Source organism: Athalia rosae, chromosome 2 (assembly GCF_917208135.1).
Source record: "Athalia rosae chromosome 2, iyAthRosa1.1, whole genome shotgun sequence".
Classification (NCBI taxonomy): Eukaryota; Metazoa; Arthropoda; class Insecta; order Hymenoptera; family Athaliidae; genus Athalia; species Athalia rosae.
This window is the reverse complement of record NC_064027.1, coordinates 15,934,434-15,960,069: the sequence shown is the minus strand read 5'-3', so window position 1 is coordinate 15,960,069 and position 25,636 is coordinate 15,934,434. Positions and strand designations below refer to the sequence as shown.

Here is a 25,636-nt window from a genome sequence, read left to right as displayed (position 1 = left end):
CGTAGCGAACGTAGCTTCGCCCGTTTAATAAACCGACGAATTGAACTTCAAGACGTCACATACTCCAAATTACGGTCACCTTCATTGGGCAAAATTAAAAAAAGGTCAAGTAAACACTTTTTATCATTTCATTTATTTATAGAGTTCCGGAATGTCCATTAATTCCCAGCATCATTATATTTACGAATACAAGAGCCAAAGTTTTCCCATTAATCCTAATCTTTTCAGTATACGTGAATAAAACAGACGGAATTCCGGTGAGTTATCTACAAAAGTTTCGTTTAATTTTTTTTTTATTGGTTTGTTGCTTTGACTGTGTTGCTAAAAGGACTACACAAAATTGATGTGGTACTAACAGGATGCGCAGAAGTATAGGTCATTTTATTATATAAATATTCAAACACAATTAGCATGTATGTACTTGTATAAAATTTAAAAGACGATAAATTCATCTTTTGAAGTCGAATTTCGAATTTTCCGGCAGCGACAACAGGACAGGACAGGAAGGTCATGAAGGATCTCTGTTCACCATTCGATCAGACCAGGAAGGTACTTTTCTATGAGCCCCTCATAATATGGCCACAGTTTTTCAATATCAGGGACACTGTCGCTCTTTGTGTAAAGATCATATTTGCTGCAAACAGTAATAAAAATGTACATACTGATTTTTCAGTAAATGATAGTAGAGAGAATGCTACCCAGGTCTAACAATGACTAGCGTCATCGTTATAATCTATCTGTAGAATATGGTATACATAGTGCTAGTGCATTAGTGATAATTGTAAGGCACTGAAACTCACTTGAACTCCAGAACCCATTTCAGATTTTCCATGTCTTTTTCCGTGCAGAAGTATGAATAGTCTCCGCTTGCATGCCAAGGGTAAAATGAATGATAGCGTATCATAGTTAGAGCCTCATCAGGTAATTTTGTCTTGTTATGTTTGAGCACTCGATAGAGGAACTCATCATGTCCCCACGACATCATCAGATTATCTAGACCACACTTGGGCTGGTACATTCCATACTTTGTGCTAGAATCATGTTTTCATGTTTCACTATCCAATTAATTCTTTAAAGACATTTGCTTGAGATATACCAGAAGCCAAAGGGATAAGCATCTTTCATTCGAATGTCATACTGCTTGGAGGTAGGATAATCTATCGGGCTTATATTGAAAGGAATAGCTTACTTATAACGACTATCCTTGCCATCAGGATTGTCGTCGAAACTGGAGTCTCTGTAAACTATGTTATCTCCCCAAGCGCATCCTACTGGAAATGTATCTCCTACCACAGCCCACTGTGGCTCATTATAAAAAGCCATTACCTAAGAACAACATAGCAAAACATGTAGCATTGAGGAACATTTCCAGAATTTATCTAAAACATATAAATCAAGCACTTCATTTATTTCCCATTCGATGGAATCGAAAAACCTATCAAGATTTCTTTTTACTTGTCATGTGTGTTAGGTATTCAAGTTCATTTTTACCTTGCCAAGATCATGGATTAATCCTGTAAGGTGAAACCAGTCTTGATCTGGATGATCAGCTCTGATTCGCTCTGCTGTTTGGAAAGCATGTACAATGTTGGGTAAATCAGAGTCTGGATCGCTTTCGTCGACAAGATCATTCAATTTGATCAATGCATCTTTCACGGTCATTTTAAGCTTATTGAAGCGGAGCCAATCTGCCATACGAGCTGAAAAAAATCATAGTTGTTTTCATTCTCATACCAGGTCAGAGTAACTAACCAGATTGCTGTACAGAACAGTACCGAATCAGATATGATAAGGGCTTATTGGAATGTGAAGATGAAGTGTTGTTGCATCTATTATCATCCAAGCAGCTGATCAGGAATGTGCAGTCACAAAGGAATGATCAATGAGTCATGGATCTGGCATTTTTTATTCTAAGAGGGAAAATAGCTGGGAGCATCGATATCTGAGGAAAAGGTATTCACAGTCCATATTCCATTTTACATACGTCGAGTGCAGTGAAGGATAATTTCTGTATGATAAAATAAATATTTTTCTATAGTTTGACACTATTAGTATTCCAATGCTTTTGGTAGCTGAAATGTCATATTAAGAATTTGTCAACAGTGATCTTAAGAATGATAGTATATTGTCATAGCATTTGATCTAATGATTCCTAATCAACAAATAAGACATGGTAGTTCAGATAGTTCAAGTATTTCAATTTTATTCCAAATTCCTTCTGTAACTTGATGATGTATCCCAAGGTTGTGTTCATAAGTCGTTGATACTCTGTAACATTCAGCTTTCCTCACCTCAGAGTTTAAATTTAGGATTCAATAATAACAATGGTTCCGATATCAAATATTTATGTTTAATGTATGATTTTCTTATTACACTCGAGCATTCTTGGATAGTGTGATCACACAGTAAATTGAGTCATACTTGAATTTGTGGTATTAGGAGATGGGAATATTAATGGCAATCATTAGATGATTTGATATGAATCAGGTGACTCCAAGCAGACTGTCTGCAGCTGTGGGAAATGATTAGTACTTGACAAAGTGTAGTTGAGGTATGTATGGCAAATAAATCATGTTTCTGTAAATTTGGAATCATTTCTGCAAGGAATAAAACAGTATTCTTGATACTAACAGCGAACAAATTCCACAGTTTGATGAGTATGCATATCGTAGTAGGTCTTGCGGACTCGTTCTTTAATGGGATCGGCTGGGTCTACCGAGTAATCTCTGAACTGATTGACCAATTTTCCCGCGTACACTGGTTCCGGTCGTAGGTGTTCCGACGGATCGAGTATTGTGGTTGTCGACCCATGGGACTGTAATTAAAATAAAAATAATTCCAATCTGAAGTTGGAGTACAAACTTGAGACTGATAAAATGTATAGATACGTATACGTATATGAGGTCCAATGTGATCAAGGGTGTGTTCAGATTCGATAGTATGGGTTTCATTTGTTAGTATCAACTCATAATTATACTTCAAAATGTATCTACAATGATAGGTACGGATTTAAGTACATCATAGTATTGGTATAATTTCTAAGCGCTGAGTAAATATCAATCTTGTCTTTACAAGAAATAGTTACCACGTATTACCTATTCACATCTAATCTAAAATTCAAGCAAAGCAACAATTCATCTAAAAATTTCTTATGCATCATTAACTATTAGTGTAGTCATAATCAGTAATTATCTTACCAGGCTGTTGAGCAGCACGATATGTCATAATAGTGAACATAATCAAATGCTATATGGAGTTTTACAAGAAAAATGCTGGGGATGTCAGGAAAATTCTGCTCCGAGGAAATACACTTTCCTTATTTTGAGTAGAATTTTTGAAACTTATATATTCAAAGTTAAAAGCACAAAGACTTTTGTCTTTATGCTGAAAGAATTGCTTGGTGCTTTGAGAGAAAAGAAGATGCAAGATCTGACGTTCTTTGAGCAGCCACTGGCACTGACGATGAGTCTCAGCCTGAAATGATCTAGCTTTATAACTTTTCCCCCATCAGAGCCTAACGCGTGATATTGCCGTTAAAAATACGCCAGAAAGCCCACATATGAACAGAGTGTAGTTCATAGACATGAGTGTTTTATTTTACTTTCAACTGTGTTTATGCTATCAATATGCATGGACGATACCAACACACACCTAGGTATACCCTTGAGTATATTATGGTATCAATCCTATATAAGTCTATGGTATCAATGCTTGTACAGTGTGTGTGCTCAGTTGAAATTATCAAACATAATACATTTACAGATCGTTTATTATCTAATTTCTTCTTGAGATCATTTTCTTGCAATTCTATTTTATGCTTACTTGATAACTACAGAAATCGGAAAATTTGTATTTCAAACGTAAATTAGCTGAAACGTTTATTACATCATGTGAATTTTTCCAATTTTTGAATGAGTCAAGCATCATCTATGGTATCATAGATAACATATCTATGATGTTATGCGGATAATTTCATGATGCAGATAAATCTAGAGAATGGTCTCATAGCTTCACATACATACCTACATGTTATTTCAACACTCATGAATATTTCTTGATGCATGATATACATGTATATCATGCATATATACATGTATAACACATGAACAGTGAGAATAGTTTTTTTCTGAATTATCACCGCATTTCCAGTATCGGGATACACTCGCATACAATAGAGAATATCAGAAAGATTTTCAGTCGACAGATAAGCGGTCAACTAAATAAGAAATGGTACACGAAGTTATCACAGAAAAAAGTTTTGTCACTATTTTATGAACTGACTGTATAACTGATATAACTGAAATTTATTTTACAGATACGCGTGCATTTGCTATTAACAAACATGCATCGACATCATTCGTTAATCGTTGTAAACCTACCTGTTGAAGATAAAATTTTCAGTTACATTTTATGAAAAGTATTTATTTTTTTTTGTTTAAATGGTACAAAAACCAGTAGTAGTACATTATGTTATCTTCAGTTCTGTCAATGAAAATTTAAGCGGTATTATGCTTAACTTTGTTAGCAAGTCGCTGATGCTTCATTTCATTTCCATTACAAACATACACAATCCTTACTGAAATTTTCTCACTGGTTCTACTCTGATGAACCTCTGGTTTTGCCGTTATAATTAAAGTTATTCTGAAACCTGAATTGCAGGCAGGCAATCGTTATTAGCATCAAAGCATGATTATTCGCATCAATTTACACAGTGAACTATCTAAGTGCATGTCTTCAATACTGGATTTTAATGAAAATTTGAACATTTTCTGAGGAGATCGCAATGTGAACTCAATCTAGAAGGATTGATTCAATCCTAATGGAGTGTAATCCAATAATAAGAAAGATGCACTGGATTAAATGTTGCAAAAAATTAATGTAACATTTGATGTACGTACAAGAACTTCAGTAGACATGATGACACTTTCTCTAAAGTTTGCAGAAGATTTTATTACACTGACTGACCAACTCTATCTGCGAGAGAATTTATAAATCTGAGGAGTTTCACCTCTGACCTCCCAGATGGTCGTCGATATCGACGTTAGAAATGACATATCGCACGTCATTCTATCAAAAGATTAGTAAATCATGTAAATTTGCAAAGCGCAAAAATACGTCGTTCATAAAATATTCCACTCGTTCCAAACATTTTTTTGTTATGGACTTAATTACTGTTGCTAATATTTTCACGATATGATGCTTGTTGAATTTCGGTGTGAACACAAAAATTTACAAACATCAAAGATATTATTATTTATGATGGAAAATTAATTATAAAAATCTTCGAGGCACTTAAAAATAAAATCTTGCCAACAGCCCTCGAGATTCGATTCATGTTCGAACACAACGTTTGTGGCAACAAGACGATCATTTATAAGTCAATAAAGATAATCAATATTAATCGAGTCTCATTGGTTCAATCCACATGCAATTGACGGTAATAGAAAATTACATTAGCATGCGACGCAAGCCAGTCGACATAACTTATTTTGGGTTGACAATGATACTATAAATACAAAGTTTTAAGCATTGTGCACTGTGGAAGCATTACTTTGAAATAATACTTCTAAAGCGTCGTACGGCCACGATTATTGTAAGAAAATCTCCAAATGCTTTACATTAAATTGATTGATTAGACTCATGGGCAAATTACAGTGAAGATCCTTTTTGTAGTGATAAAATCGAACAAATTTGGCGGACAAATTAGCAGCACTAGTATCATATCATACCAGGATATGTTTACATACATTGAACCTCACATTGTCAATACATTTGAGATAATCTCATAAACTTAGATATGTAGCATTCCTTGTACTGGTCAATTATTAATTTGTCCAAATCTTAGACTAAAAATTTTTTCAGCCTCTAACAAATTTGCTAATTCATTTTCTTTTTATATGACACACTTACATAATAATCAGATTGATATAATACTTGAAAAATGTTCCAATCACTGGCTCTTTTGGAGGCATCTACGCAGTTCAGATGTTCGGAAATAATTGATTGTGAATACATAAGGTCATAAGTTATCTCCTAAGAGCCCTCTGGCCTTTATGATCATAAATATCACCATTTGCTTAAATTTATACAAATCAAACCGTTACTGAAAAAGGTTCAAAAACATTTTGGAGTTTGTATGTTGTCTATTCATACAAAACCACAAAATTGCATCTACCTGTTGACAGTGAAGTCAAGTTCGAACTGAATCTTAAATCAAATATTAGTGATGGTTTCCCGTTCACAGGAATGCAAAAATGAATCTATATCGCCAATAACTTATTGGTAGAAATTTGTATATTTTTTGGCAATTATTTTTCTACAGGTATGTAATCATTTCATTATTATGTCGATATTTACAATTTTACATATATATTCTTATCAATCTATTGGGTGACATAATTTTTCATGATGATCCAGAATCTGATTCACTGGAATTACTGTCTTTCCGTGAATGTCTACTACCGTATTTATGTCTCTGCAATGGCGTATTTGAGCGTGACCTGTGCCTCGATGATGACTTTTTACTCTTCTTTGATTTGTGGGAACGAGAAGTTGATGGACTTTCATACCTGTAAGATGAATGTTGATTATACCCAGTACTCACTACAAGTTACAATCGAATTAATGAAATATCTAAAATGACAAATAATTGTTCTACTAACCGTTTGTGTGAGGTCTTTTTTTTCTTATGTTTCTTATGTTGTTTACTTCTATCTGATTGGCTACGGCTTCTACTACGACTTCTGGAATTTATCCGTGGCCGTTTACTCCCCAAATCTGAACCTTTGAGTCTATTCATTAACGAGCTACCATTGACTCGAGCGTCTAAGTCATCATTTCCAGCCAGTGTTGGCGATGGGATGGAATGAATGTCGTCTGAATCGTCAATTTTTTTGGACGGGAGATTGGCAGGCATAGGACCAGTTTTTGATGGAGCTGGTGTTTGTATTTGACTAAGAAACATAGCAGCTTTTTTTTTCCTTTCTAATTGAAGTTGTCTTTCACGCGATGTAGCAGCAAGTTTATCCCGTGCAGCAGCGACAAGTTTGTCTTTGATTCTCTCCTCAGCTTGTTTGTTTCTGATCTCCTTTTGGCAGTCTTCGAAAATATCTTCCGTAAGATCTACAAATTCTTTGTCTTCTGTTAGAGTTTTCTGGTCAAGCCTCGAATTTTCTCTATCTATTTTTGACACTCTGCTCTCATCACTGCTACCTTGAGGAGAGTTGGATTTGGAATTTGTTTCATGTTTTTCATCCTCAAGATCATCGTCACTCTCCTCTAGGGGTAAAGCACTACGTTTTTCAATAATCGTGGATTCGCCTTCCTTAGGCTTTTTTATAGAAAACGAAACGGTTGTTATCTGTTTTCCTCCCTGTTCCTGTTTACTATCACTTTTCTTTTTAGCCTGTATCATTTTCACTCTCTTCTGTACCTCTTCCATTCGTTGCTGTTTCTTTTGTAGCTCTTCTAACTTTTTTTGTTTCTCTTCCTGAGGTTCTTGCTTTTGAAGAAGTTGTTCCTCCGTCAATACCTTTGGATCAATCGCTCCTTCGTAAATGGTTAATTTGTGAGCATAGTAGCCGTAATATTGATGTGACAGTTCCAGAAAATTAAATCTGGGGTCGCCTTTACTCTTGACAATGGCTTCAAAATCTCGACCATTTTTAGCAACGTAACTAGCCATCTTATCAATGATTATCTGTATATCAGCAGGTGGAACGATAAACGACGGTCTACTCAACGGCTTTGGTGGCGTTTGTCCATAAGGAACAAGTGGAGTAGGTGTATCTTTTGTTTGTTGCACTGGGAAACTTTCTGCTGGTGGTGTCGGTACGCCTGATATAACTTGGGGGGGTGATTGGATTTGGCCATTTGGTCCATAGATTACCGGGCCATGTGCATATTGTTGGGGTGCTGCTGGATATGATACAGGGTAATTCTGTAAGCATACAAAAAAAATTGGATGAGCTGTGCTGATGATTCATTTAGTTTTATGCCGTTGGTTCAGTTTCTTTGAGAGAATTTTACTACCTGTTGGGGTATCGGAGGGTAATAACCAGCCGGTGATAACGGTTGGGGGGGAATCTCGATTTGTTGAGGTGTCCGTGGGGGTGGAGGTTTGCCGGTGATCTTGTTCACTAACATTGAGTAGGCACAGTCAGCTGACGGCTTGTATTGGATGCTCGGAATACTGGGTGCCTGTGAATAATTCAATTTTATGAGTATGCTATCCTGAACCAAACCTTACAATTATACTTTCCTATCCACTTTCTACACAAGTTATATCAATGTTTTCTTTAAATATTAGCATATGTAGGACAGTGCGATTAATTAACAATTGAAGGTATTTAAGAAGTTTGCTGAAAATAATGTACAGGGCGTCTTTTATTTTGCCTATAAAGTGAGTGAACGAACAGGGGGAGAGGGTATGCGCGTCATCTAAATTTGTAAGAATTGTGAGAATTTATATGAAAATTATATTCTGACTGGAATTAAATATATTAATATGAGAGAAAAATTTCAACATCCGAGATTCTGAAACAGTTCCTGTACTTGATAAATTGACTTGCAGAAAATAAGATTATTCAATGGAAAGCGAGAAAAGGGGTATAAATTTGCAAATAACTGTCGTATACTTGAATCGAATACCACAGATATATTGCAAATTTAATATTCGTCAATAAGTTAAAAATCTTTGTAGGCAAAAATCACATTGCTCAGTGTAGAGAAGATCATTTATAAACAAAGGGGCACAACGGACGATCCAATGCATACCAGAACCAGCCCTGGAAACAGAAATATTTTACATATAAGTTAGTATTGTAGTACGTTTGAGAAATGTGGTCAGCCACCTATTGCTATCTGTGCAATTTGTGGGCTCGTGCAAATGCAAATGGGTTCATCAATGAAGTGTACATTATTCATCATTTTTTAAATAAAAAACGTGGTATACAAAGGCAGGAACATAAGTACGGAACTGCGAACATTGCTTGAGCACAAACCTATCAAATCACAGTAAAATTCAAATGTTGCAAAGTTCACGAGTTCTAAACTCACCGATTAGAGACTAGATTATTTTGCAGACATCGTTCAATTACAATAGTTCTAAGAGGTTAAAATTAATTTATTCTTGTCACACTTACAGATTCCACTTTGCTAAAGGATGGCGCGAGACTTGGGTGTAGGTAGGGCTCATCATCATCATCAGAGTCATCTTCTGTTTCTGTAACATTTATTACATAAAAAATCATTCATACGAAAAATTGAATGTTAAAGAGACGTATGACTTCAATTACTTGGTTTTGATAAATAGCAGAAGCTGTGTTCAACAAATGCTAAATGCGTTACGTGTATTGAATACAGCTAATTTAAATGAAATCACCCGTTTAAAGATGAATGCCATTGCTCACCGGATTGTTCCTTTTCGGGCTGTTTGTCGGGATTGTATTTTCCATCTTTGATAGCAGCAAGAACATGTCTGTAATATGGATGGAGTGCTCCGTCGATCGATAGAAAGGAGAACTGGGGATTATTTGATTGCTTTGCCTTGATTAATATTTCCATTTGACCACCTTGCTGACTTATAAATAATGCAGTTTTTGTTATTATTGCATTTAATTTTTGTGTTTCCGGCTGAAACAAAAGATACAAAGACATAAGTTACAACATATCTTTTGACAGAATCTGAGGATTGCTGCAATTCTCATGGCAAAGAAATTAATAAATTTACCAGAACCATTCCCTCGGGAATCTCCAGCTCTGGGGGTGGAACAAATGCACGGTCTTCCTCCTCTTGAGACCCTTCTGATGGCTTTGGGCTCTGAGTGTCTTCACCTCCGGCCGTTTGGCTATTTGAATCTTCATTATAGTTGTAAGCTACTTGGCCATAAGGATTTTCTGAGCCTAGAGCTTGATGTAGTCTTTTCATTTCTTCTTCTGTAAAGTAAAAACCGTGTTATAATTCAGAAGACGTGAGATGTTTCATTGACAAATGGGTTTTATTCCACTTTGAAAATGTAGCAAATTGGTTAGTGTCATTAATGAAATTACAAGAGAAGGATTGGACATTGTTGATGAATAATAGTTGATCTCACCATGGTACATCGTCTCTTCTGCGTCATTATTATACAGAGACCGGTATCGTTCTTCATCACACATTTGTTCCACTTTTCTTTCATCCTCGGTGAGAACTTGGCGAAGGTCAAATCCTCCCGGTGGTGGTTCGTGCACCCGCAGATCACCCAATGCTCCACGCCCATCGTATCTATCGACACATAACGAGAAAGTTAGAGACATTATGTACAGAAAATGCTGGTGATACACAAGAAATCAGGTTTTTGCAGTGCTGCTACAGAGCTGGAAATAAAATCATATTGAAATTTACAATATCCACTCCGAGGCAATCCTGTAAGCAATAACAAAGACACACATGTATATTATTCTTCCAAGTGATGGAACCAATTTGGGGGGAAAAAACGATATGCTCAGAAAACATGATCGTCTGTCCACAGATGAATTGATATTTAGAATTTGCTGAAAGATTTTGACAAGAAAAGTATATAAGTTGCAGCTTGTGAAAACATATTTTTGGCATTGCAATAGAAATTATGAGAATTCAATGAAACTGAGAACAACGTTAGGCATCATCAATTGTGTGGTTCAGCATTACCTCAACTTTCATTAGCGCTTATCTTAGATTTCCTGCATTAACTAAGACGGTAGAAAGCTGCTAAAAAGATTGCTAAAGAACTAAACTTGCCAAGATAAAGACTAGAAGGGAAAGTTATAATAAAATGCGCAGTGCATTTACCTAGGCCACCTTGTTGCCATTAGGGTGAAAAAAGTTTCCCAACTAATTTTACACCCAAGAATTAGAACAAACATTATTGGGTAAATTACAATTTTGAGATCAGTCTACCGCCTTAATCTATGAATTTTATCAACATTCCAGGATCATGAAAATTAATGCAGCGTCATTGAATTTGAATTGGAATATGCAACAGAACTTGACATTGTGTAGGCCAAACAATTCATACAGGTAATGATTCACGTATAAAATTGCTGATATGTGTTGAAATATTGTAAATATCTTCAAATTAAGCACTTAGTACTTAGTTACGACAATATTAAATGCTAATTGTTCCCATCACTCGTGATCTTATGCGTGGATACATACCGTGCTGAGTGATCATAATTTAAAATGATCATCAGCTGTTGTTTGTCTCTCTGCGGTGTCTCACCTTGCTGACGTATCGACGATCAGCTGGAGAACTTGCATCCCAAACGCACTGCACTCGTAGTGCACTGTGCATTCTGTTGGAGTGCGTTGTTGGCCGCAACACCTGCGGAAACCTTAAACAGCTTCCAGAATGCTTATCCATACATTAACTGCTCGAATCGATTTTGATTGTATCGTATTTCCGTTGGTTACGAGTCCGATCGGTTTTCAATTCGACATCACTTCTCTGAGCGTTAAAAGTAGCCATTATAGATAAATAAGTATCCTAAGGTGATTAAGTTCTTAGGTTATGGGAACGGACCTGTCTATCTTCAATGAGTTATCGGCCATCCATGGGATCAAATGCCTCCCTTGATCAATCATTCGCGCCTTCTCATCGTCCCGAAACAATTTGCAGCTATATCCGAACACCAACAGCTCCTGCGGTTCCTCTTCCCCATCTTTCTTACGCAGAATTCCGGAATCAATCATCCAGCGTTGACCCTTCGACGCCATTTTATTCAGCACGCTTCATACTTTTTCCCGTGCTTTTTCGGTAGTGGCAAACTCGCTTTGGTGCTTTTCTAGTGCTTTTTAGAGTCAAAGTGCTTTCGATGCAGCAGCGCTATACATAGGCTGTAGCGCCGCCACTGAACTATGGGTATTAATCCGTGGTATGTATTGTTCAGTGAGTGCCGTACTTCTAATTCTAAGAATCACCTACGATGTAGCATTCGTACTAGTACGAAGTATAGTTACTCAATGGATGTAGTAACATCGTTGACTGAACCTTGGTATCAATCACTATATCAGTCAACGGTAAGATTGGTAGTAACATTGAGTGTAAATAGGTACTACCGGTCAACGGTAGTAGTAATAGCAATGAGTAACTAGGCACTGACGCCGTTCATTGGAGTTCATTCTACCTTTCTCATTGGTTGACAACATAATATTTTCAGTTTCCGAATTCGCGCCACTGCTTTGCTCATGCATTTAGAATCTACTGTCAATCACGGTGCAGGCTATTATTCTAGGGAATTATAGCTCGGGGACGGTGCTCTTCAAATCGGATTTTTCAGGATTCAAACAAGAATTTGTAAAGTCGTAGTTCATTATGCCGTTGAGTGATTATCACTGTGCGCTTTTGCAAGCCGTGATGAATCGCGGAGCTGTGAATTCTGCAGATGCAAGAGAACTGATTGAAAGGTTATTTGGTAAGTTCTATCCAGATCCTATCGAGAAGTATTATTATCACACAGATTGTCGCCAGGGTTACAATTTCTAACTAAAGAGAATCATGCATTTATTTTCAGAGAAACCTGAAAGTACCCAAAGCTACATGTATGATATAAATATCGAACTTGACGACTGTGACATGATGATCAAACAAGTTACCTGTGAAATCACTGGTCAAAAGTATTGGATATTAATTACTACATTGTTGGACAACGGCGCCAGGTATAATGACTAATTAATATGAAGACTCCTGAGGTTTTTCAAGATACATGTAGACTCATAAGATGGTGCATGGAAGTTCAACTTCTTTAACGATGAATTGAATTTAGGTTCCAGACTGAATTTTCGCCTGCACAGTTGGAATTGATGAGGAAAATCCTGTCAGCAATAATAACATCTGATGATGGTAGCGTTCCTAGTACCTTATGCTTGAATTTATGCTCCAGACTAGAGTCCAAAATGTCGAAGGCAGATGCAGAAGATTTTCTAGAATCTATGGTACAGAAGATGTGGTTGGCCCGGAAGGTCTGATGGTTTTGACAACTTTATAAATAAGTTCTGTGAATTATTTAGATTACTTTGGAAATGCATAATAGATGTAGTGTGCTGTTTGCCCAATTCAGTTATTTTTGCAGAGTGGGCAGTTCTATATGGGTGTACGCAGTATAGCAGAGTTAATTCCGTATTTCAAGGCAACGTATAACGACCAGGTCTTCAACATGTGTGCCCTTTGCCGTCAAACAGTTTTCCATGTAAATAACACCCAGTTGTTTGCTGTATGATTTCACTGTACCAACTTGATAGTGTAGGTCCGTTAGCTGGCTTTTATTTTATAGGGAAAACGATGCACCCACTGCAACGAAGTCTTGCATCTACTCTGCTATGTTACTTGTGCAAGAGTACAAAGTTCGCCCAAGTGCCCTAGTTGCAGTAACATCATGACAGTAGAAGATATGGATGGTAAAAAATCATATTCTATAATCTTACTATCAATCAATTTCATCTAGGATCAGTACACCATGGTATTGATCAAAATTTGACTTATCATTGTCATAGAACTGGCAGACTTCCCCGAACCTGATGAGTTGGATGCTCCAGTTGTAAGTTCACCTGCAAAGGCTGCAGCAGGTGGTAGCTCGGGACCAACGAATTCAGACTCGGGAAATAATCGATCAATGAGGAAGAGGTTTTCATGAAAAGGAACTGGTTCTGATTGATGTTTGAAGTTCTTTTCCAGTACAATTTTTCACATACGAAACATGTTATTACGTCAGACAATGTACCTACCTAAGTGTTTTCAATATTTCATAATAAAAAAATATAAAAATGCTTTGAGATCTATGATATGTTTGGTCTCGTACACGATTCACGAAACAGATCATTCGACAATCTCTCATTTCTGTCATCCCTTTTCCGTGCGGTTATTGTTTATTACTCAATAGAACAGGTTCAACAACATTCTGGCAGATAGCGTCACGTGCTTGTTTGATTTGTTCACAGTGCATCGCAGTGGTGCATCGGGCTAAGCAAAAACAAAAGGTTCACGACGCTATTTTTTCGAATGTTAAAAAATATTTTGTTAGATGGCATTTCAAGTCCTGTTAGACTATATCAGATCTACACTCAACGATCAGCCTAGTAAAAAATTTTTTAACGTAATCCTCGACGGTCACTCTAGTCGACGGATCTGTACATAAAAACTGTCAATCATACATGTCAGCATGTGTTTCTTCACAATGAATGACCTATTTTTTCTAGTTTTGGGAATAATTTAATTCCTCCAGATTTTGGCTGAATTTTATTCGCAATTCCGATCTATCATGATTTTTCAAATATCTTACTTTCTTGATAAATAATATCGTATGTCAATAGCAAGGTGCTGGAGAATTTTGTTAAGAATTTATGTGTCGAATACAGTAATTTTGCATGCATGAATTATGATTAGCCAAATTTCATTTCAGGGTTATGTCATTTACGACATAGGTTAACGCTTCGTTAATTATACCGGCGATTAATATGCGCGCCGTTGCGAGAGCATGCTTCTAATAATAATTGCAATTAGGGAAATGAGGGGAACACGAGGCAGGGTCCCTTATTCGGGATAATGGCAACCATATTTGGTACTAAGGCAAGACACTTTACCAACTCTTCTCTGCCTCAGAAGAGAAATCGATTCTACAATTTTTCAACATTTTGGAGCCGAGAACGTAGAAAGATTCGAATCTTATTCTACCTATATTGTGCCATCCTAGTCTGTGGCTATTGGAAAACATTAACTTCCGGTATAGTAAGACACGTAAGATCTTTACCAAACCTTGCAAAATCTATCGTGATTTCTATACTGTTTAGCTTACTATTCATCCCCCATCTGAATTGCAGTTACAATAGCTCTAACTAGAGTCTTGGGATGAAATCTTTTTTACCAACCCCATCCCCTTATTCCCCCTTTTCTTGCTCGTTTTGCGACCTTGCGAGCAAAAGCGACCCTGACCTCTGAGTACGGTGGTGTGAAAACACCCCTGATACAACAATCTCGCATCCTCTGGGTCGCGGGTCATGGGTCAGAGGTCAGGGTTTGGTGTCACTTCGCGTGCTGTGAACCGATAGCGAGGGTCTTGCCAGCTACTGGCGAAAGGGTAATATTCTTACATTCCCATTAATTTTACAAGGTTTGGTTGGTGGCTCTGTAAGTTTCTGCAAGCCGAAGGCACTTTACCTCCTCGTCTACAGTCAATTAAATTTTTCAAATATGTTGTTCCCTAGGTTCGAATTGAGATGCGAAACTTTATCATTATTATATGCCAACGAATCCGTGTTAATGGTGTTTTCCAAGAGATACCAAAATACTCTATACACGTACAGCAAATACCGATTCATCAGGGAGCGGAATGAGAATAACCTCAGGCGATTTCGGGTATTGGAATTAAAATCTTCGCTTCAAAAGTTTTAGCATCGAAGAAAGTCTTTCCGTACATTAGGTATATATGTATGTACCAATCCACGACAGAGACTTTTCGCGAAGTACATGGCTTGGATTCCGAGGGTATATGGATTCCTCGAAGAAAAAAAACCGCTCGTATTGGTGATCTTTTCCCCATGTATTTTGCAATTTAATTTTTAATTTATCCTGATTCCAACTTTTTTTCTCACGGATTAAAAAAGTTTTAAATCAGAAATTATTCCGATGAGTTGTTGATAATAATTGTCTTTTCGTTCGTTAGCCCGATCGCAGCCGACGAGTATTCCGAAATAAAATTCATACATAACGAGCCAATTATCTTTCGGCAGCATTTCGAGCCAGACGACGACTAATCTCCGTCTTGCTAATCAACAATCTTGCACCAGAACTTCCCGCGTAATCCTAGAGCTATGCGGCGGTTTTGTCTGACGTAAATTGTACGTTACACCGATCGATCGGCGATTGATCCTCGATCCGATTCACGCCCGATCGCACCGCCAAGTTTCAGCTCCGAATTTTGTACCGGGCGCATGCCTAACGCCGGGCCATCGTCGGCGCCGAGGCCGACGTGCGGGCGCCGCAGTCGCCCAGTAGTCGGTCTCGGGGTGATCCTCGAGACTTGGTGGGGCGTTTCTATGGAGAAAACGCACTTAACGGTTGTCCACGCGCCGCTGCACTACAGTCCGGGTCCGTCGCTCGTTGTCCTTCTTTGATCCAGCTACAAACTCTGGTCCCGTATCCGAACTGCACCCTCGGTCTTCCCTTCGCCTTTCTCGTTAACTCTGCAAGGGAAATTCAGACCTGGGTGCAACGTTATTTTTCCCCCTATTAATTGCAACTAAAAAATCAACGCAGGACGGACGGACCTTCTCAACGTCCCATTTCCCGCAACCGCAACTTAAATCAGTCAGGGAGAAACGTAACAAATAAAATAGTGTTAAGCCACGAGATCATCGATCTGAAAAGAAAGGATATAGCGAGGGGTGTGAGTTGAATAAATTTGTCAGGGTGTTCGAATAATAATAACAATAATAATAATAACAACAATTGTTATTGTTAACTCGACATCGCTTTTTGTATAATGAAAGGACTGAACTACAAGTCGATAATGACTCGAGTATCGAATAGTTTCGTGGTGAGTAGTCTGATGTTAGGGTTGGTTTTTGGAATATTTCCGGAGAACACGTTGGCCGGAAGTTGTCGAGAGGCGAATTTATGCTGCCCCGGTAGGGACTCAGCTTGCGTTGTGCAGAAAGCATCCCCGAACGCTATTATAGAAGTGCCTTCCGATCAACCTTGTTACTGCGATCACGCGTGTCTGAAGCTAGGCGATTGCTGTCACGATTTCAAGGAAGCTTGCGGAGGTAAGACCGACCTGCATACATTTATTATATGCACGTACGTACTTAACAAACTCTTAACTAAACAATTAAAGTTCAACGATACGTAGTTATCCCCTTTAATCGTTCGTTTATAATGCAATTGTAGACCGTTTCTGGTGACGGACACGCAACGACAATTACATACATATAGGAGCAGGTACATGCACGTTACCTGAGCAATCAACGCGATATTCGACAGTCGAGTCGGATTCACGATATCGAGAGATCAAATCTTTCCCTCCTCAATTTCTTCATCCTGCGATTATTCCACATACAATGGGATGGGATGTGTTTCATTAATCTTTTAATCCGTTCATTACTTTGGTGCATTTTTTTACGTACAGCTGCATGCATTTATAACCGATTAATTTTATTGTTAGTTATATTTCTGCAGTCAACGATCGTGCGCTGCATTCGACGATTATTAACAGGGCTTACGCTCAGTCGGGCCCACATATAATTAGCAACTAATAATTAACTGGTATATAAATTATTTACTCGGATACGTCCGTACTGATTTTAATTGGAACGATTTTGTTTGTTAAAATTATCCTACCGACGATACGAATTCGACGAAATCTACGAACTAGCGTATACCGGCAGTTTTTCTCTGTCATGACGAATAAATATATCCCCGATCTGCAGCTCTTCATTCCTGATCTCATTTACATCTGGCGACCTGCAGCCCTGCGCTCAGCAAAGCGCGTATGTATAGTACATCAACGCGTGCATTGCAATTCCAGTTATATGTACCTATTTCTTTTTTGTTGTTGTTGTTTTTTTTTGCGAACAATGAAAGACAGCAAAGTGACGTCTAGTGGAACATCTTGAATCTTTAATAAGGCAAACGAAGAGCTGTGCGTGGAATAAAAATACGATTCTCCATACCCTGCTGTAATTTCATGATCTTAGAAACTCGCACTCTTTAGTTTCTCCCGTCGTCTAAATAATTCCCTGACGGTTGCCTAGAGCATCCAGAATTGCAACGTCGTCGGTGCAGCCGACCTTTCGAAACTCTTCTACACTTGTTGCGCTTTGTGTTGTCTAACTAGCATTATAACGCGTTAGAATAATAAGTTTTTTTTTCGCCGCTTTTTCTTCGTCACTTCTTTCTCTCTGTAATTCGCAAACGCCGTCAGTAGCAGGATCTTCAAAGAAATAGTTAACGTATAACGACACAATTCTGCCAGGCATAGACATATATTGTAATTTTCAGACTTATAATTGCACCGCCATTATACCCTACAAAACTAATTTCCTTCGGGTCTGCGGATAGGAGAAGACCAGCAGCACGCGGTATACGGGATGAAAATCTGCTCGTTATTACCGCAAAAATGATCAGTACATAGACTCGGTCGGGAGGGACGCGTGGAACGGAAGAGACGCTAACAAAGAGGAACCCCGATGCACGCGTTGGAGGAAATGATAAAAAAAGACTTCGGAGAAACGAAAAGATGAACGTTCGCGCATAAAGCTGCACGATATATATTTTCAAAGAGTCGCAACTGTACGGGAGCCGCGATACGCGACGAAATATAAAACCACTTTGGCTAACTCACAGTCGTGTCCGCGAGCTCTGTGTCGCTTCTTATTTAAGAGTATATCTTTGTGGACTTTTTATGCGTAGCTGAAAATGACTCGATGTTATATATGGTACGGGCGTGTAACCATTTTATACATGTATACGTATACAATATACATGTAATATACATGCACGTTGTACAAGGGCGCGCTGCATATATGCGAGTCACGCTCAGAGCTTATCTTCTTTTCTCTCGTATTGTGCGCGCGTTCCCGTAAGAAGCCTGACTTTTTCTCGGGGGTGGTCGTAAAATGAAATACTAATTTACGTATTTTTTTCAACGACAAAAAACATACCGGGCTAACGCGAGCCTCTCGTCATCGTCGGTTAGGATGCCCGCACTGCGTCTGCACGTAGATATCCAAAATTGTTGTTATATATTCCTATATGTTATTAGATATATACATCAAAGCGGGGTGAAGTTTCCAAGAATCGAAAAAATTCGGTCACCACCCATCGCCGGATCATATTCTCTGCATTCCCCTCCATTTTGGATCTCCTCTCCGGGTTCTGGAGAATATTTTTAATCGCCGATATTGTCGCCCTTTTCGCGACATTACGTGTAAATATACTTGCGTACCTACCTATACGATACGCGTTACAAATGCCCGGAGATCGTTGAACTCGAGACGAACCTCGCACGGCCTCGCTCGCGGCCTCAACTTCCGAATATATATTTTCGAAAGATCTTCTTCACTCGCGGCGCACCCGTACGCTCCGCGTCCTTTTCTTGCTGCAGAAGTTAAACGAAAATTTATGGACGTTGTTCCACACCGCGCCCATATGCATGCGGCTTCAGGTGGACCGCGGGCGTGTGTATATGCATTTCGTATACACGGCTACTCCGGATTATTTTACCTGACGGTATTAATTCGTGCCTTCGTTGGGCCAACTGGTAGGAGAGAGAGAGAGAGAGAGATTTTATTTTTATTTCAAGTTTTTCTTTTTTCCCCTCGATTCACGTGTGTGTATAGTATAGGTATCCCTGTACTTAAAAATTGTGAATATATATTACACACAATATCCGGGACGTCGTGGGAGCCTAAGTGGTAAAGCTGAGCGGAATTTATGAGCGTGTCGAAGTGCTTTTAAGGGTTGCCTGGTCGATGTCGATCGTTCAATAGTAGAATTAAACGGATGATTGCCGATTGTATTTGTATTACACTCTCGGTTGATTCTTGTTTTTTTCGAAATTTTTTACGCTTGGAAACGCTAATTTATACAGCCTATGGTAATCGTACTCCGGACAGACAGCAGAGAAACAATTGAGATCAGCTGGCCCTGTATCATCGGCTAAAGCATAAAATGGAGAAACATAACTCGCCTCTCCACTTCGCGGCGTTTATACCTACTTACGGTATTTTATCGAAAGCACACAGTCGCGGCGCTATTAAGTAGCGATGTAAATTTTATGTAAATCAATTCGCTCGTTCCTTTGTCACACAACCTACTCGAGTTAATTTGTAACAAAGTATTTCGGTATTCGGTTGGCTCGCTATTAATTAGGACGGTATTTCAATTCTGAATTTTGTTTTTACCTTTTTCTCCTTGAAGTCGCCAAACGGAGCGGAAATAACACCGCGCGCCGTATACGGAGTGACGCCTTAGCCGCGCGTTATCCAATCGTAAAATACCCTTCGACCTTTATTCATAACAACAACAGTCAACGCGAGACCTTTCTCGTGGCAATGAAGTACTCGCAATCGTCTTCTATTTATTCGTAAATCGATTTTTCCTTTATTTTTTCATCGTTTTCTTTTTTACAATTCGCTTCGCGTTACATTCGATGGGTTCATGTTTACCTGTCGATATATTTACCCTATCTTTCCCCCTATGCGCGCGACCTTGGCACCGCGCTAATTCCCGCGCTGCGCGAACGATCCCGATAAAACGCTCAACAATAACGAGGAGACGCTGAATTCACTTTAACGTGGCAAAATTAACGACGGGTACTGGGTAGAATCATAACGGCGTATAACGGCATCGTTCTCTAAACTTTAACGTTCTTCGGCCAATCATTCCTCGTCCGTGTCGACCCTTTTTTGCCCGCGGGGCACCGCTGCGGGGTAACAGCTATAAGTGCGTATATAGATATACCTTACGTATCTCGAAGGATGGATGGGGGAGGGGGGGGGGGGGGGGTTGCTTCCCCAGGAAAAAGGATTTTCTACGGGGTGTAAATCGGCCGGCGTATTTTAACGGGGAGTAATTTCTGGATAATTTTAATCTGCGCGAAGCGAAAGTGTGATTAAAACCGCGGAACGGGATAGATAACTGTAATCTCAACCCCCAGTTTTCGTTCCATTTATAAATTCAACCAACAAGGGATTGTTTATTACACGGCGAAATCGGCCGACTGTAACGTACCGTTGTATCTTACCGAATTTTTTTCGCTTTTTGTTTTTTTTTTTTTTTATTTTTTTCTTCTCGCTTCTCTTTTATCCTCTCCGTTCCACCGCACACCCCAGTTACCACTCGGCGCCGTATTCGAACACTGAAACTTTATCACAATTGATCATTTTTGCCGAACAACGCCTACGCCGAAGGGTACCGTAGGTTTGTAATTCGAAGATTATATCAATATTTATGCCGTACGATTTTTGCCCCAGAGAGCTACAGCGGGCGGCTCCTCGTCCGAAAAATAGCCCCGCAAATTTCCAATCTCATTCGCAATAATCGAATGTAAAAATCAACCTTTCGCGATTCAACGATCTGCCTCCAATTTCGCCCGGTGGTTCGATCTTTGGGGTTCCGCGGGACAAAATAGAGGTACGTAGGTAGGTAGGTAGGTATATACCCGGGGGGCCGGTTATGCTAATGCGGGATAACTGCGAAGGACATCTCGAGCGTCATATCCACCCACAAAACGGTTCTTCGATCCTCGTTCTTATCTCACCACACATGGACGGGTAAAAGCCGCTCCGACTGAAGAAGGATTTTAAATAAAAGTCGAATGTTTCGCCGTTCCGCTCTCTCCGACCGTGATATTCTCGCGTTTTACAGCTGTTCGTTCGAAATTAGCCAAAGAAAAAAAAGTCTAACTTTGAAAAAAAAAAATAAATAAAATAACGATCGATCGATCGTCGACCGCGAGTAACTATGAGTAACAGGGGCAGCGTATATGTATAGGAGTCAGGGTGTACATTAATGTGCCAAACGCCCTTGTCTCCCTATATTTCTCCCTCTGTCTTTTCACGAAAAATGGCAATGTCGTTCGAACGTGTAGCGTGTCTCCTGTACGCAAACACGCCTTTTCACGCGTCCCTTCGTACGTGTGCGCGTGTGTGTGAAGTCCGTTATACTTTTAACGCATCATCCGCATCACCGCCCTCGTTACGCTACGGTTGCAACGCTGCACCAGCTTTTCAATTAAGATACACGCCCCGTTCCCCGCTTGTACTCCGCGCGTACTTCAAATTAATCGCAACAATTTAGCAGTGCATTGCTCGCCGTTAAGGGCAACGAATAAGCCGCGTTCCAGTGACCGCGGCGTACGCATGTTGTTATTATTATTATTATTATCGCAAAAGCGCGCGACCCCGCGGAAGACGCGCACTTCGGACCACTTTTCTGCGTCATCGGAAGCCGTCGGGGTCATCGATACAGCGACGAAAATTCCGTCAATCGCGAGCCGCTAATTGCGCGGTTGACGAACGTTTCGCGGAAAACCTATACGATTGTAGGTAGGTACATAGGTATCTCGAGTGTATATCGTGGGCGTTATATTCGAGAACTCCGGAGGTGCTTCAGCTCCGGTTTCGCATGTACGGGGATCGACGCCACACGCTCGTAGCGTTCCACGTTCTCGCGTACCGCGGGTGAAACTCCGCGAGTCGCCCGCCCGACCCTCGTTCGCCTTATTTCTCGTTGCCCGCAGCGGCCGCAGCGGCCCGACCCGACCGAGAATAACTTACAAAAACAGCTCGCGTCGTCGCGCGTCGGTAATTAACGCCCGGCACCTCTTGTAAATCCTGTTTCCATCTTTACACGGGAGGCTTACTTCTGCGAGGCCGCGACGTACGCAACCGTATTCAATATCGTCTAAACGCGTGTATGAAAGTCGAGTCTTTGAACGAGGGGTTTGAATCGCTAGCTGAAGAAATACAAAACGCGTCACCCCGACGTCGCAATTATTACGTGAGATTTAGCGCAGTTTTTTTTGTTTTCCCCCCTCACCCTCCCGCTATTCGCGATTCAAACCGGGTTTTTCGGAAAATGTCAGACTCTGCGCCTTTTTGCGAACGACGACAAGTGTTTCGAAATCTACGTGAGTTCGTCCCGCGGTACACGCAGCCCGTTTGAACGAAGTTTAGAAATTTTAGAGGGTGTCGAGTACCCGCGTAAAGTACGCCCGTGTACAGGTATACGTACAATACAACGCGGCAGGAAACGAAAATTCTGTTTGGCCGTATAAAGCACATCTCCAACAAAATTATACCGTCCCACGCGAGAGTAGCTGGGTTAGGTGGGTAACCGTACGTAGCGATTACTCGCTTTAGGTCGGAGGAAACAATGCGCGTAGGTTGGATTGTTCTCTCGAAAAATAATCGACCGTGCGTCGTGGCGCGCTGACAAGAAGAATTTTTTCGCGTTAGTTCAACGATTCTTTCTTTCTTTCTTTCTTTCTTTCTTTCCTATATTTTTCGCGATTCGATTCTTTCGCGTTAATAATCAGCGTTTTTCACGACTCGCATTGTTGGTAGAAAGACTCGAATCGCGAGACTCCATATTTGCCGATCGTTCGAATCACGCCCCGACGGTGCAAACGTCGGCACCTTACGCTCTATGTATACCCATACGCGACGTCTCGAACCCACACGCGATTATTCAAACGACGCGTTGCAAGATAAACCGTTGTTCCGTTCAACGTTAGAAATGAGTCGCGGCCGTTTACTTCTCTGCACATGCGAGATCCCCTTCCGACAATCTTCGATTAATTTACCTCCGAATCAGGTCGGGGGTTTTAAAAAATAAAATCGCCAAGGATCCAGGGGTAGTAAAATAATTTTATTTAATTGCGACCGAAAACTGACCCGTAATAATTATTAAATTATAATTACAGTTCGCACCGTATAATCCTGCAGGTCGTTGAGCGTCCTTTAGTTTTGTACTTAATATAGGTTTACGTACGTAGTGCGACTTAATTAGGACTCGTACAGGTATACCACCTACCTGTGTCCCCCTTAATCTTGAGCACATGTAATCCGTAGGCTTATAGCGCACGCTGCGGATATAACAATTTTGAATCCCTCTAGGGAATACGTAACGTCTACCCCTGTACACGTACTCGCGAAAGGTATATGTATACCTTTCACGATTATATATACATATATATACGAGTGGTCACTACTACCCGTAGTTTCGACTTCCTCGTATTATATACCTGCTGCAAATGCTTACTAACAAACGGCAGCACTTAGCCCTTACGTATTATGTGGTCGGATCTATCGACGTCTTTTGCAAAGCAACGAACGCGGATGTAATTTACACGCGTTTCAGACACGGCTAGGGTGCGTATGAATATTTTATACTGACGTGCAAAGGGCAAAAATGACCGAATCCGGATACTTTTTGGTTCCTTTAATACCTACAAAAATTTTGCAAGGACCGAGAGAACAGTGAAAGGATTCATGATAGAAATCCATGATTGAATCGTGGAAAGGGAGAAAGGGGGGAGAAAAATTGAGGGGAAATGAATTGAGAAGAAGAAGAGAAACGAAAAGGAAACGAACCGTTCTAATTCGACCATGTTCGATTAACTGTACGGTCGTGTGATCGTTCGGGCGTTCGGATCCTCATTTTCTATATCTAGAAAATCGAAATCTAGTTTTTCAGGCTCCTTTTGAATTTTAGCAGAAAAACGCTGTTCTGTCGAGAGAATAACGATAATAATTACGATAATGATAATAATCCTAGCCGCTAAGCAGATCGCGGGTAATTTCGCGAGACGTGTACGTCGGGTACACCGTTTAGCGCGCGCGTCGTCGGCGATAAAATTTATCTAATTTTCTAGTAATTACGAGCCAGCGTTTAGCTAGTCAATAGAAATTTTCATAATTACTGCGCTTACAAACGTCACGAACGTTGTACACGGGGGTTTCGCGGGTCTCGATTTTTTCAGCGGAATTTTCAACGTCTGCGAATTCATTCTGATTAATATTTTTTAATTGAAACCATCGCGTGCTGAACTCGTTCGGTTGGACATTTTCACAGGAGCTTGCGAAACCCCACGTCTCCGTGCTCGAGGTCGTCGTCACGGTCGGCGTGTTAAAGTCAAACGCGGTAATAATCTGGAAATCAAGCTCAACCGAGCGGTGAACTTAAATATATGTATACATATGTATATGCAACTTTGCAGGAAGAACGCTGATCCTTCGTATATTGCGAATAAGCTAGGGTTCGGTCCGATATGCGTTATTTTCATCCCTTATTTCCCGCCGCCCCTCCACCTCCCTCTTATTCTTCCGGGAAGTCCGAGTGATCCGAGTCCCCCCTCTCCCCTGTGCCCTCCCCCCCTCCCCCCAGTGCAGACTGTCGGGTATTCCGGCGATGTCGAAGTTCGCGGAATTCCGAAATCTTTTTAGGTAGCGAAAATCGAGACGTTTCGGAGTCGGGGCGCGCGAAGCCGGGAGCAGAAGCTGTAAAGTGAGGCACATGCACACCTACATATACATTTATATACATGTATACGGTTGGCGTGTATCGGGATTGGCTCGACCGAAAATTGTACGTATTGTAAATTGCCGTCCCTCGACTGCGCGCCGAGGTGGGAAATTTGAGACCGTACCGGACGCGTGATCGGATCGCCAAAGTCGATTATGGAAGTTTTGGGACGCGACAAAAATTCCTCCGGCAACGAACGATGGAAAGTCAGCCTGGGGCCGGGTCGACAATATCTTGAACAGGGGAGGGATTCTTAGCGACGAAAAATATTCCGAACTGTACGTTACGTGGGCGCGTATAACCTGTCCGATGAGAATACGGAAAAATGATCACCCGAAAACAACGATTCCTACCATGTATTATACATATATGTATATGTATACGTAAATCATGGGCAAACCGGCGTTTTATAACGCGACGGACTCTCCGGCCTTTTCTTTCACCCGTTTCAACGTTCGATTCGGATATTTGTCCGCGCGGAGAATAGCGGGTCGTCTGTTTTTTTTTTTTTTTTTTTCTATCTTTTTTTTGCTCTTTTCTCCTCCGTTCCTCCTCATTTCAACGTTTATCCGCACTGCGTCCCGTAATGGCGGGAA

The 25,636-nt window shown here is 40.1% G+C and overlaps 4 protein-coding genes across 7 annotated transcripts in view; 2 read left to right on the top strand and 2 right to left on the bottom strand.

The window, feature by feature from the left end:
* Positions 1 to 114: 114 nt before the first annotated feature.
* LOC105692044 (inositol oxygenase) lies at positions 115 to 5,108 on the bottom strand. Of its 2 annotated transcripts, none has more exons than XM_012410952.3 (6): positions 4,899 to 5,108; positions 2,632 to 2,815; positions 1,492 to 1,700; positions 1,190 to 1,326; positions 801 to 1,031; positions 115 to 634 (listed from the first exon to the last, which is right to left on the bottom strand). In XM_012410952.3, exons 1-6 carry the CDS (start codon positions 4,914 to 4,916, stop codon positions 526 to 528), a joined length of 888 nt encoding a protein of 295 aa, XP_012266375.1. In that variant the 5' UTR covers positions 4,917 to 5,108; the 3' UTR covers positions 115 to 525. The 2 variants fall into 2 exon arrangements, with proteins under 2 accessions (XP_012266375.1, XP_012266376.1); XM_012410953.3 differs by lacking the exon at positions 4,899 to 5,108 and adding an exon at positions 3,198 to 4,284.
* A 141-nt stretch (positions 5,109 to 5,249) lies between these two features.
* On the bottom strand, positions 5,250 to 11,886 carry LOC105692042 (splicing factor, suppressor of white-apricot homolog). 3 transcript variants are annotated; one of them, XM_012410949.3, is made up of 9 exons: positions 11,541 to 11,682; positions 11,241 to 11,465; positions 10,095 to 10,264; positions 9,731 to 9,936; positions 9,411 to 9,633; positions 9,144 to 9,223; positions 8,032 to 8,199; positions 6,663 to 7,939; positions 5,250 to 6,569 (listed from the first exon to the last, which is right to left on the bottom strand). In XM_012410949.3, exons 2-9 carry the CDS (start codon positions 11,276 to 11,278, stop codon positions 6,404 to 6,406), a joined length of 2,328 nt encoding a protein of 775 aa, XP_012266372.2. In that variant the 5' UTR covers positions 11,279 to 11,465; positions 11,541 to 11,682; the 3' UTR covers positions 5,250 to 6,403. The 3 variants fall into 3 exon arrangements, with proteins under 3 accessions (XP_012266372.2, XP_012266371.2, XP_012266373.2); XM_012410948.4 differs by lacking the exon at positions 11,241 to 11,465 and having other exon boundaries at positions 11,541 to 11,886; XM_012410950.3 differs by having other exon boundaries at positions 11,177 to 11,683.
* A 7-nt stretch (positions 11,887 to 11,893) lies between these two features.
* LOC105692046 (non-structural maintenance of chromosomes element 1 homolog) lies at positions 11,894 to 13,793 on the top strand. The gene is made up of 7 exons (XM_048650257.1): positions 11,894 to 12,037; positions 12,178 to 12,432; positions 12,532 to 12,676; positions 12,784 to 12,979; positions 13,090 to 13,206; positions 13,291 to 13,414; positions 13,511 to 13,793. Exons 2-7 carry the CDS (start codon positions 12,333 to 12,335, stop codon positions 13,648 to 13,650), a joined length of 822 nt encoding a protein of 273 aa, XP_048506214.1. The 5' UTR covers positions 11,894 to 12,037; positions 12,178 to 12,332; the 3' UTR covers positions 13,651 to 13,793.
* Positions 13,794 to 15,624: 1,831 nt separating this feature from the next.
* Positions 15,625 to 25,636, top strand: part of LOC105692045 (somatomedin-B and thrombospondin type-1 domain-containing protein-like) — a 32,221-nt gene continuing 22,209 nt past the window's right edge. Inside the window, exon 1 of the mRNA XM_012410954.3 lies at positions 15,625 to 16,777. Within this exon, the coding sequence (XP_012266377.2) occupies positions 16,495 to 16,777 (283 nt within the window). The 5' untranslated portion in view covers positions 15,625 to 16,494. The remainder of the gene's footprint in view (positions 16,778 to 25,636) is intronic.

Coding starts and splice junctions, on each gene's coding strand:
- LOC105692044 (XM_012410952.3), bottom strand. Junction 1,327..1,491: donor TAATCCATGATCTTGGCAAG/GTAAAAATGAAC, acceptor TGTTGTTCTTAG/GTAATGGCTTTTTATAATGA. Junction 1,032..1,189: donor GGCAAGGATAGTCGTTATAA/GTAAGCTATTCC, acceptor ACATGATTCTAG/CACAAAGTATGGAATGTACC.
- LOC105692042 (XM_012410948.4), bottom strand. CDS start 11,734: ATGGCGTCGAAGGGTCAACGCTGGATGATTGATTCCGGAATTCTGCGT. Junction 8,200..9,143: donor CCTTTAGCAAAGTGGAATCT/GTAAGTGTGACA, acceptor AATTATTCACAG/GCACCCAGTATTCCGAGCAT. Junction 7,940..8,031: donor ACCCTCCGATACCCCAACAG/GTAGTAAAATTC, acceptor GTATGCTTACAG/AATTACCCTGTATCATATCC.
- LOC105692046 (XM_048650257.1), top strand. CDS start 12,333: ATGCCGTTGAGTGATTATCACTGTGCGCTTTTGCAAGCCGTGATGAAT. Junction 12,433..12,531: donor ACTGATTGAAAGGTTATTTG/GTAAGTTCTATC, acceptor ATTTATTTTCAG/AGAAACCTGAAAGTACCCAA. Junction 12,677..12,783: donor TTGTTGGACAACGGCGCCAG/GTATAATGACTA, acceptor AATTGAATTTAG/GTTCCAGACTGAATTTTCGC.